Source organism: Arachis ipaensis, chromosome B9, assembly GCF_059453495.1.
Source record: "Arachis ipaensis isolate K30076 ecotype BB chromosome B9, ASM5945349v1, whole genome shotgun sequence".
Classification (NCBI taxonomy): domain Eukaryota; kingdom Viridiplantae; phylum Streptophyta; class Magnoliopsida; order Fabales; family Fabaceae; genus Arachis; species Arachis ipaensis.
Window position 1 is genome coordinate 158,770,081 of NC_142444.1, and position 10,581 is coordinate 158,780,661.

General features: G+C 35.6%; 2 protein-coding genes and 1 pseudogene across 6 annotated transcripts; all 3 read left to right on the top strand.

The window, feature by feature from the left end:
• The first annotated feature begins 1,258 nt into the window (after positions 1-1,258).
• Positions 1,259-3,909, top strand: LOC107618059 (F-box/LRR-repeat protein At3g26922). 3 transcript variants are annotated; one of them, XM_016319986.3, is made up of 4 exons: positions 1,259-1,384; positions 1,966-3,028; positions 3,117-3,272; positions 3,371-3,909. In XM_016319986.3, the coding sequence occupies exons 2-4, from the start codon at positions 1,982-1,984 to the stop codon at positions 3,662-3,664; spliced, it is 1,497 nt and encodes a 498-aa protein (XP_016175472.1). In that variant the 5' UTR covers positions 1,259-1,384; positions 1,966-1,981; the 3' UTR covers positions 3,665-3,909. The 3 variants fall into 3 exon arrangements, with proteins under 3 accessions (XP_016175472.1, XP_016175473.1, XP_088353846.1); XM_016319987.3 differs by having other exon boundaries at positions 1,324-1,384; positions 1,936-3,028; XM_088497720.1 differs by lacking the exon at positions 1,259-1,384 and having other exon boundaries at positions 1,406-3,028.
• A 1,860-nt stretch (positions 3,910-5,769) lies between these two features.
• LOC107618060 (F-box/LRR-repeat protein At4g14103-like) lies at positions 5,770-7,975 on the top strand. 2 transcript variants are annotated; one of them, XM_016319988.3, is made up of 4 exons: positions 5,770-5,899; positions 6,073-7,099; positions 7,197-7,352; positions 7,439-7,975. In XM_016319988.3, exons 2-4 carry the CDS (start codon positions 6,098-6,100, stop codon positions 7,742-7,744), a joined length of 1,464 nt encoding a protein of 487 aa, XP_016175474.1. In that variant the 5' UTR covers positions 5,770-5,899; positions 6,073-6,097; the 3' UTR covers positions 7,745-7,975. The 2 variants fall into 2 exon arrangements, with proteins under 2 accessions (XP_016175474.1, XP_020966853.1); XM_021111194.2 differs by having other exon boundaries at positions 5,782-5,899; positions 6,081-7,099.
• Positions 7,976-8,113: 138 nt separating this feature from the next.
• Positions 8,114-10,488, top strand: LOC148546928 (F-box/LRR-repeat protein At4g14103-like; annotated as a pseudogene). The gene is made up of 4 exons (XR_015899936.1): positions 8,114-8,343; positions 8,715-9,671; positions 9,767-9,925; positions 10,078-10,488. The product of XR_015899936.1 is annotated as an F-box/LRR-repeat protein At4g14103-like (transcript).
• The last annotated feature ends 93 nt before the right edge of the window (positions 10,489-10,581 follow it).

Here is a 10,581-nt window from a genome sequence, read left to right on the forward strand (position 1 = left end):
TAACCCATCGCTTAACCTTGTCCATGCATCACTTACAACAACACAGTATACCCTAAAACACTACAAACACAATTGCTGTTAACAGAATTAACATTGCCAGCATAACAAATACACCATAGTGATTACTACATTTTTTTTTTATTTTCCTTCATATTCATGTTCACTCTTATATTCCAGTTGCTCCAATCTATTCTCCAGCATCATCATTCTTCCTTCAACATCATTGTCATCTTCATGCCCAAAACGTTTAGAAATCAGTTTGTCCAGCCAAACAAAATAGTTGCAGTAACATTGCTTCGTCTGCAATTGCCATTATAGTGAATACAACTTGTTAAATCACAGAAGAAGTTCATTACATAAATGGAAGATGGAGGCACACTTACGTGATAGTAGGAACAACCGAAGAAGATTCTGTCTGGGTTCTTTGATGTCCCAGATTCTTGCATGAATGCATATGTTCCACACTTGCATTTAGGGTGCTAGAACTTGGCCTTCTTCCCCTTACTTGCATTGCTACTCGAACCCACTATAGTCTTCCTCCAGACACGGCGTGTGTGAGAGGTTGAAGATTTCTCTGGATCGCTCATGCTTGAGCCCCTAATGTTAGGGTTCAAAAAAGAGGGAGAATGAGATTGTACAATAACACACAAAAAGGAATCTAAGCAAAACGACATCGCTTTGCTGACTGTACAGGGGCTTAATAGTCTCAATAAACACATACCATTCTACGTATGATGTGCCAAGGCTATGTCACGGGCTGCACGTTACACCTCAACATTTTTCGATGACTTTGAACGGAGAAACCAACGGAATGACTTATTGGTATCACGAAGTATATGAATAGGAGCCGATGTGATATTTTATAAACATTAGGGTGCTTATAGTCAAATTTAAAAACGGATAAGGATCGAAAATGGTATTTACTCTTAAATTTTTATATTTTTTGATGTTCTAAAAATATAACATATATATTTAAGAGAAAAACCCAAATCAGCCCCTGACAATTACCTCGAAAGACAACGAGACCCCTGACAAAAAAAAAACCTCAACCCAGTCCCTGACAAAAAAAAAAAAACCCAACCCGGCCCCTGACAATTACCTCGAAAGGACAACGAGACCCCTGTGCTAAAAAAAATTAATGTTATTTTTTTTGGCACAGGGGCTAATCAGTCCCAAAAAAAATTATCAGGGATCGAATTGGGTGTTTTTTTTTTCTTGGGGGCCTCGTTGTCATTTCGAGATAATTGTCAGGGCCGGATGGGTATTCACTCTATATTTAAAATTTTCACTCTTTCAAGTATTACTAGGTTAATTAGAAGGAGATCAATCCTTGATTACTCGTAGAGCGTTATTCTTCGGAGTGGAGCTCGTTTTTCCGTTTCAGGTTACTGCTCACTTCGTCTTGCTTCACTTTTCTTTTCTTTTCTTTTCTTATTCCTTCTATTCTACTTTTTCAATTTCTATTTTTCTTTTCACATTTTGAATCCATTTACGGCTTTGTTGATGTTGGAGTGAAGAGTTGTGCTGTGCTGTGTTAGGGTTTTACGATTTAGCAATTCCTTTCTATGGTTGAACGACATGCAAAATGTTAGAATGCGTTAATTAGTTCAAGTATGGTGTTGCTTCTCATTACGTTTACAAATGCTTCATTTTGTCAGAGAAATTAGAATTAGTAAAAAACTGATGCAAAGGAAACAAAAGCAAGTGTCTGCGATTTGATTGTTGAACAGAGTTACACAGTCCCCAACTTTTGTGATTATTGCTATGTTGCTACTAACTGTTGTTTAGAAATCTGGAGTAACTTCTCTGGCTGAAAGAACAGGAAGTTGGTTGAATAGTTGAATTTTACTTAGGGAAGTTCTTATATGTTGTAGCATTGGTCCGATGCTGATTTAGTTTGCCACGATTTACATTCTTATTAACTATTGCTTTTAGTTTCATTCTGCATCTCATGGTGTATAACAGGGAAGCCATCTAAAGCATGAGTATGAATTCTTTGGTTAACGAGAAGAAGCTCAAAAGGCATCACATGGAAGAGAAAAATGATGAGAGTGACATCAACATATATGATCTGCCTGACCATGTTCTTGCGCTTATCATATCTTTCCTTCCCACAAAAGAAGCTATTCGAACAAGTTTAGTTTCCAAAAGATGGCAACATCTATGGAAGGATATCTCCAAAATTGATTTGAAAGAAGAATATCGGGGAATACAACTGTTTAGAGAATTTGTGAGCAAGTTGCTTGTAGTTTCTGATTGCTTGAATATTACGAAGTTCTCTTTCTCATGTTATGTTCGTGAGAATGCTACTAAGGTCAATGAATGGCTATGTGGTTTCATCAACCCTGGGATTGAGGAATTAAGTCTTGACCTTGAATTAATTGAGAAACCATTGGTCTTCCCACATCATCTGTTTACCTTTGCAAGATTGACAAAATTTCATTTAAATATGGATCATATTCTAGATCTTCCTTCATCCATTTTTTTGCCGAGTCTAAGGAGTTTGAGTTTGAAAAACATTATATTTCCTGACGGTTCTTCAGCGGACCGGCTTTTCTCTGGTTGTCCATCCTTGGAGGAGTTGACCCTAATTTATTGCAATTGGATGAATGTCGAAGCTATTACTATCTCTTCTCCATTGCTTCAGAAAGTTGTCATCAGAGATTACAAATATGATGATGATGATGATTATGATGATGATGATGATGATGGTTCTGATTATCAGTCAGATGAAGAAGACGAAGAAGATGATGATGGTATAGGTAGTCAGAATGGTTCAAAATGTTGTGAAATTGTGGTTGGTGGAACTAATCTGAAATCATTTTCTTATGGTGGCTTCCCTGGGAATGATTATTCCTTACTTAGCTCAAACTCAGTGATTGAAGCAACTATTAATATTGACTCACCTCATGATTGGTTTGACGACAATGACTGGGAACCACTCAAGGATGCTGGCTGTTTTGTGTCAAGCCTTCTTGAAAAACTCTCATGTGTGGAAAGGCTAAGAATTACTGAAACTACTTTTTGGGTTTGATTTCGACATCAAAATATTTATTACTTGATTATCCTACAATTTTTTTATTGATCCTTCTAAATCTTTTCATTGTGTTTGTCAGGTCTTGAGAATTAGGGAATCTTTACTATGGGACGTACCTGTGTTTTCTAATTTGGTTGAATTCCGTTTGTTCTCTGATTCCCCCAGTGAGTTGTCATATGAACCATTGCTGGAAATGTTGAAGAAGACCCCTTGTCTCCAAGTTATTAGTTTTGAGGTAGCAAGTAGTAATAACGAATAACTGGAATGTTCACTGCTATTTACTAATTCTGGGTATTCTCTTTTTTCATTTTTTGCTTGTACTTGACAATGCAGAATGGGGTATACATGCCTATAGATCGTGCAAACATGGATCCATTACCGATGTGTTTTAAGACACACCTGAAGACTATTAGGATCCGTGATTGTCGCGGGCTTGAGGAAGACTTACATGGAATAAAAATCTTGTTGCAGTCGGCAATGGTATTGAAAACACTTCATGTTCGTTGCAGGCTTTATACTTTGGACAAGTATTCTGGAACTAAAAAGGAAGTAAACACCACGGAGGTGTATGAAAAGATTGCAAAGTTTCCTCGAGCATCAGTGGATTGTGAGCTTGAGTTTGATTGAAAATTGTTCAAGTGAAAAGCAGGCAATAGAGGAGACTTTATTCCTTATGGATTAATGGTTATGGTGCATCCTAAAGGATGTGTTTATGTTTAGCAATCCCAAAACTAGCTTATTGCTCATCTCATATTAGACTGGTCACGTTAGAAGCTTATTATTATTATTGTTGTTTTGGTGGTGGTGGTGAATGATGATGTCCATAATATAGTTAAAAATTCTAAAGGAATTGCCAAGAACAGATTTTCTCATCTGATGATTTTAGATCGTAAAGGTTCAATTTGCTTTTCAAAACTGTGAACGTGTTTTAACTTTTAACTTGATGTAAGTTGTAACATTTTATTAACAAATCTTTTTCCCAAAGTTTACAAATAACATCGATATGAAATTAGTGTGGCTCATTAATAAAATTATGGATAAAATTAGTAATTAAATACTAGAATAATGTAACAAATATACATTTTCAGAAGATCATTCCAATTTCATAGACAAAAATTGAAAGGTGTTAACAATTTAAAAGACCAGTCTGAATTATTTTCCTTGTCTTTGTAGATTTGTTTTCCCTTTTTTATATTTTGGTGTCTGTTTTCCCCTTTTTAATTGTTTATTTATGTCTTGTATTTATATTAGAGAAAATATTCAGTTTGGTCTCTGAAGTTACACACAAGCCTCAATTTAGTCTTTGACATTTCAATTGTCTCTATTTAGTCCCTAAACTTTATAAATTTTAATCAACTTAGTCCCTGCGGTGGTTTCTGCTACAGAGTCATTACCGGAGAGATGATGTGTATAACAGACTGCCACGCTGGACATCTAATGAATATATTACGTGGCATTTGAAACTTTTGCATCAATTTAGTCCCTAGAAACTATTTAAATCCCTAATCCCCAAATCCATTTGAAGCCCCTTAACTTTTTCGTCGATTCTTACTCCTCTTTTGGGAGACGTTTTTATGAAGTCCATGATAGGTAGTAGCAGTAAATCCGTTGGGAGTTCCAGCAATCAACACTCTAATGGAGGTTGGAGAACCACTCGAAGCAGAGAAGAACTATTTCCAGAATGGTGTGGGTGTGGGTGTAGACCCGTTTTGAGATGGTCAGGAACAGATGCAAATTCAGGGAGACCTTTTTTTGGGTGTCCAAACTACAATGTAAGTGCAAGATTATTCTTAACTTTTTCTAAAGCTTCTTAGTGTCTGATTCTTTCTCCATCTCCGCTGAATGTGTTTGCAGAGTGTTGGCAAGCGGTGGTATGGGTTGTTTGTTTGGGCTAATAAATTCCATAAAGAAAGAGAATCAAGAGGCAGAGTAATACCAAAAAATAAAAATGATAAAGAATGGAGGATGAACTTTGTTTGGAAGATTGGAAGTTTAGAATCTGATATTAGGACTTTGAAATTGGGAAGGAGTTTTATTGGTTGTAATAAATTTGCTTGTAGTTGCTATATTATTATGGAAATGGTGAAGATTGGCCTTATGTTTTTTAATAAATAGCCAAATTTTGATTCAAATTGCAAGAATATTTTGAAGAAAAATTAATGTATGTTGTTATATATATTGTTGTATTTATTTTTATTTTAACTATCAATAAATAAAAATTGTACTTGTATTAATATGAATCAAACAACACAATAAAATATAATAATTTTAGATAATATCATCCAAACTCTTTATAATTCATTAATAAAACATTCACATTGATACTAAATTTAAATACAACTAAATTTAGTATTAAACAAAGCCAAAAAATTTAGTGTGATGTAACACACAAACAAAACAAAATAAATTATCCAAAAGGAACCATTCCAAGTATAACTAACCAAAAATCATCATTACAAAGTTATCCAAACTTAGAGAAACAAGATAACTAATCCAAAAGGTAACTAATCCAGAAGTATAATACATTTGTGAATTTAAACATTTGAAGTAGTGCCCCTCCAATATTTTTATTTTTGATAAACCTGCTCTCAATTCGATAAAATTTTGTTGTAGATATACTTTATATTGTATTTTATATTAAGAATGAAATATTATAAACAAAAATAATATTATCAATTTAGGAATTGGAATATCCACTTTCGTAAATGTTTTAATAGCGGTTTTTTTTTTGGCTGAAACTTGAAACTTATACTGTTATCGTGGCGCGCACATCATTGATTGTGGGAGTCTGAAGCGCCAAAAGAAGAAGAGAAGCTGATTTCAGGTTACAGCTTTCTTCTTCTTCTTCTTCGTTTGCATCAGGTATTATTCTTTGCAAGCGGTTCTGTTTCTTATTGTGTTTTTCTAAAAGCTTTCACATACGAACTCATGCTCTGAAACCCTTTTGTGGAGTGAGGATTGTGTTAGGGACTTAGGGTTTAACATTAACACTCTGGATTAGAAAAATGGCAAATAGGTGAATGACATTTATTTAGTTTGCTAGGAAAAGCACCTTGAAGCATGGATCTTGAGAAGAAGCGCAAAAAAATGCTTTGCAAGGGAAGGGGAAAGGGAGAGGGAAAAGTTGAAGTTGAGAGCAGCTTCAGTATATGTGATCTACCAGATGCGATTCTCCAGCTTATCATATCCTCCCTTCCCACAAAAGAAGCAATTCGAACGAGTATACTTTCCAAAAGATGGGAGCATCTATGGAGGGATATCTCCAAGATTGAGTTGGAAGAGGGAGAACTTGAGGAAAGGCGGCAATTCATGCACTTTGTGACCAGATTGCTTGTAACTTGTAATTGCTCCAGTGTTAAGAAGTTTTCTCTGTCATGTATTGTTGGTGAGGATGCTAATCTGGTTAACGAGTGGCTATCTGGTTTCATCAACCCTAAGATTGAAGAATTATCTCTTCAATTCGAAGAAATTCCAGAACCATTAGTCTTCCCTGACCAACTGTTTACCTGTGCCACATTGACAGAGTTTAAATTGGATATGCAGCATGTCTTGAAGCTTCCTTCTTCCGTTCATTTTCGGTGCCTTCGGACTTTGACTTTGTCTAACATTATATTCAGTGATACTTATTCAACACAACGGCTTTTCTCTGGTTGCCCAGCCTTGGAGGATTTGTCCCTAATTGATTGCAATTTGAAGAATGTCGAAGTTTTTTGTATTTATTCTCCTTTGCTTCGACGGATTTATATACGGGAGAACGAAGATGATATGTTGGATGAAGATGATGATGATGATACAGGTGGTCTTAATGTTACAAATTCCTGCAAAGTACTGATCGTCGGAACTAATCTGAAGTCATTTGCATATCACGGCGATTGTATGAATGAATATTTCTTAGTTCATTCAACCTTGGTGATTGATGCATCTATTCAGGTTCAAGTACCTCCTGAATGTTATTGGGACAGAGACAACACCTGGGAAATAGATTCAGGCAATTTCACGTTCAGACTTCTCAAAATGCTCCCAAATGTGGAGAAGCTTTCTATGTCTGAGACTTCTATTATGGTTTGATCTTCAATCAAAATATTTATCAATCTTGATTCATGTTTCAATTAATTTTTTGGCCTTTCTGAATACTTTTGGATTTGACTGCATATGCCAGGCACTCAGCAGAACAACATCTTTACTCGGGCAACTACCTTTATTTTGTAATTTGGCTGAACTAGTTCTTGACCCACTGTCGTCCATAGAGTTGTCCTATGCTGCATTACTGACCCTACTGCGAAACTCGCCTTGTCTTCAAGTTATTGAATTTCAGGTAGTAACTTCATTTAAAGCAGAAAGTTTATTGCTATTTACGAATTGGAAAATTTTTCATTTTTGTATGTGTTTTCAACGATGTAGGGAGGGTTGTCTCTGGCCAAAGGTGATGCAAATTGTGTATTTGATCCCTTGCCTGTGTGTTTTAGTACAACCCTGAAGATGATTGAGATCAATGGCATTACTGGGAAAAAAGATGAGTTATTTGCAATAAAAATTTTGTTGCAAGCAGCATCAGTGTTGGATAAACTTCGGATTTCTTGTTATTGGTTTTCGTTTGATTTGGATGACAGACGTATAGGATTAAAGAGAACAAAGGAATTGTGCAAGCAGATCTTGAAGTATCCTAAGAGGTCAATGGATTGCGAGATAGAATTCGAATATAGTTGAGGGCTATTAAGCTTTATGACTTATGTTTTGATACGGCTGTAGAATTTAAAGACTAGCAACTTAGCAAGGATTACAAATTACGTATGTACTTTCTAGGTTTCTTAAAATTTGCTCATTGACGTCACAAACCCATTAGTTTTTTATAATCTATTTTTTTTTTTTTTGCCTATTGTATTCCATTAAATATCAGTTATCCAGAGGTAGGCTTGACAAGAGTTAAGGGTGGAAAAAGTGCTCATTTTATGTTAGTTTTTTTCGCTGGGTCATGAATATTTTAGATGGAATAGATTCTTTCAAGTTGATATTTCAGATTTTCTGGTAACAATCCTGTTAGATAACTAACTAGGTATAAAATTTTAAATTTTTTAAAATAGAATTTTAAGCTTGTAAGCGTTTTTTAAAATTAAAATTTCGAATTTTTAAAAATAAGATTTTAAACTTGTAACCACTTCAACTGTTAGTCCAAGTCCATTATACAAACTTACTATGTATCCAAGTTGGCTGGTATCTTAGTTAGTTCTCTTAGACTTTCTTTTGGATTCTGAGGCGCCAAAAGAAGAGAAAGCGGCTGCATTCGGAATGCCTCGGCTACTTTTCCGGTTAGCACTCTCGTCTTCTTCAATTGCATGCGTTTGTTGTTTCTTATTTTGTTTTTCAAAAGCTTTCGCATACAAAATCATGCTCTGTAACCCTCTTGCAGAGGGGAGTGGATACTCTCCAGTGAAAAAAAAAATCTGGACAGTATCTAGTGTTTAATCTAACTCTTTATTGTTTTCTCTCTCCTATTTAATTTTGGTCCCACTTATAGAATTAAAGATGAAATATCACACTTTATTCTTTGGAGAGGATCCATTCAAGTGTTTTTTTCCACTGGAGAGGATCCATTCAAGGAGTGCATGATTGTGTTAGGGTCTTAACATGAACTCACTGAATTAGAAAAACGGCAAATAGGTTAATAACATTTGTTTAGTTTGCTAGGGAAAGCTCTCTGGAGCCGGGGCCTTTTGAAGAAGCGCAAAAAGCATCGCAAGGGAGAGAGAAAAGTTGAGAGCAGCTTCAGTATATGTGATCTACCTGATGTGATTCTCCAGCTTATCATATCCTCCCTTCCCACAAAAGAAGCAATTCAAACGAGTATACTTTCCAAAAGATGGAAGCATCTATGGAGGGATATCTCCAAGATTGAGTTGAAAGAGGGAAAACCCGAGGAAAGGCAGCAATTCATGCACTTTGTGGCCAGATTGCTTGTAGCTTGTAATTGCTCCACTCTTGAGAAGTTCTCTCTGACATGTAATGTTGATAAGGATGCTTCTCGGGTTAATGAGTGGCTATGTGGTTTCATCAACCCTAAGATTCAAGAACTATGTCTTCGTCTTTATGGGATTGAGGAACCATTGGTCTTCCCTGACCAACTGTTTACCTGTGCTACATTGACAAACTTTGAATTGGATATGCAGCATGTCTTCAACCTTCCTTCTTCTGTTCATTTTCAGTGCCTTCGGACTTTGACTTTGTCTAACATTATATTCCCTGATAGTTCTTCAGCACAACAGCTTTTCTGTGGTTGCCCAGCCTTGGAGGATTTGTCCCTAATCAATTGCAATTTGAAGAATGTTCAAGCTGTTTGTATTTGTTCTCCCTTGCTTCGACGGATTTATATACAGGAGAACAAAGATGATATGTTGTATGATATAGGTCTTCTGAGTGATACAATTCGCTGCAAAGTACTGATTGTTGGAACTAATCTGAAGTCATTTACTTATCACGGCGATGGAATGAATATTTTTTCTTTTCTTATTCAACCGTGATTGATGCCTCAATTCAAGTTAATTACGTCTGTGATGTAGCTTCAGGCGATTTCACTTTCAGATTTCTCAAAATGCTCCCAAATGTGGAGAAGCTTTCTGTGTCTAGGGATTCTATTGAGGTTTGATCTTCATACAAAATATCTATCAGTCTTCATTCTGTTTCAATTAATTTGTTGGCCTTTCTGAATATTTTGAATTTGACTGCACATGGCAGGCACTCAGCGGAACGACATCTTTTCTCAAACTACCTTTGTTTTGTAATATTGCTGAACTAGATTTGAACCTAGGCATGCCCATAAAGTTGTTCAATGAGTATGAAGAATTGCAGACACTATTGCGAAACTCGCCCTGTCTTCGAGTTCTTAGATTTCAGGTAGTAACTTCATTTGGACCAGAAAGTTCATTGCTATTTACGAATCGGAAAAAATTTCATTTGTTGTATGTGTTTTTAACAATTCAGGGAGGGGTTTCGCTTGTTAAAGATGATGCAAATTGTAAATTTGATCCCTTTCCTGTGTGTTTTAGTACAACCCTGAAGGCCATGGAGATCAGTGGCATTACTGGGAAAGAAGGACTATTTGCAATAAAAATATTGTTGCAACTAGTTGCAAGCAGCATCAGTGTTGGATAAACTTTAGGTGTTATTGGTTTTCGTTTGATTTGGATGACAAGCGGTATAGGATTAAAAAGGTTAGAGGAGTTGGACAAGCATATCTTAAAGTATCCCAAGAGGTTAATGTATTGTGAGAGAGAATTTGAGTATAGTTGAGCTATTAAGTTTTCTGACTTATGTTTTGATACAGCTGTAGAATTTAAAAACTAGCTAGCTTACATCACAAATGATGTATTTTCCAGCAATCTTAAAATTTGCTCATTGCTGTCACAAACTCCTTAGTTTTCTTTCATTCTATTATAATCTATTATATTTTAATTGCATATTATTTTTCCGCTAAATATTGATTATCCAGAGATAGGCTTGATAGAGTTTAAGGGTGGAAGAAATGCTCAATTTATGTTAACTGATTGCTG

Excerpts from the sequence above, each read along its gene's own strand:
- LOC107618060 (XM_016319988.3), top strand. The coding sequence starts at position 6,098 with ATGGATCTTGAGAAGAAGCGCAAAAAAATGCTTTGCAAGGGAAGGGGA. Across the intron at positions 7,100-7,196 it reads TGTCTGAGACTTCTATTATG|GCACTCAGCAGAACAACATC; the intron begins GTTTGATCTTCA and ends TGCATATGCCAG. Across the intron at positions 7,353-7,438 it reads TTCAAGTTATTGAATTTCAG|GGAGGGTTGTCTCTGGCCAA; the intron begins GTAGTAACTTCA and ends TCAACGATGTAG.
- LOC107618059 (XM_016319986.3), top strand. The coding sequence starts at position 1,982 with ATGAGTATGAATTCTTTGGTTAACGAGAAGAAGCTCAAAAGGCATCAC. Across the intron at positions 3,029-3,116 it reads TTACTGAAACTACTTTTTGG|GTCTTGAGAATTAGGGAATC; the intron begins GTTTGATTTCGA and ends TGTGTTTGTCAG. Across the intron at positions 3,273-3,370 it reads TCCAAGTTATTAGTTTTGAG|AATGGGGTATACATGCCTAT; the intron begins GTAGCAAGTAGT and ends TTGACAATGCAG.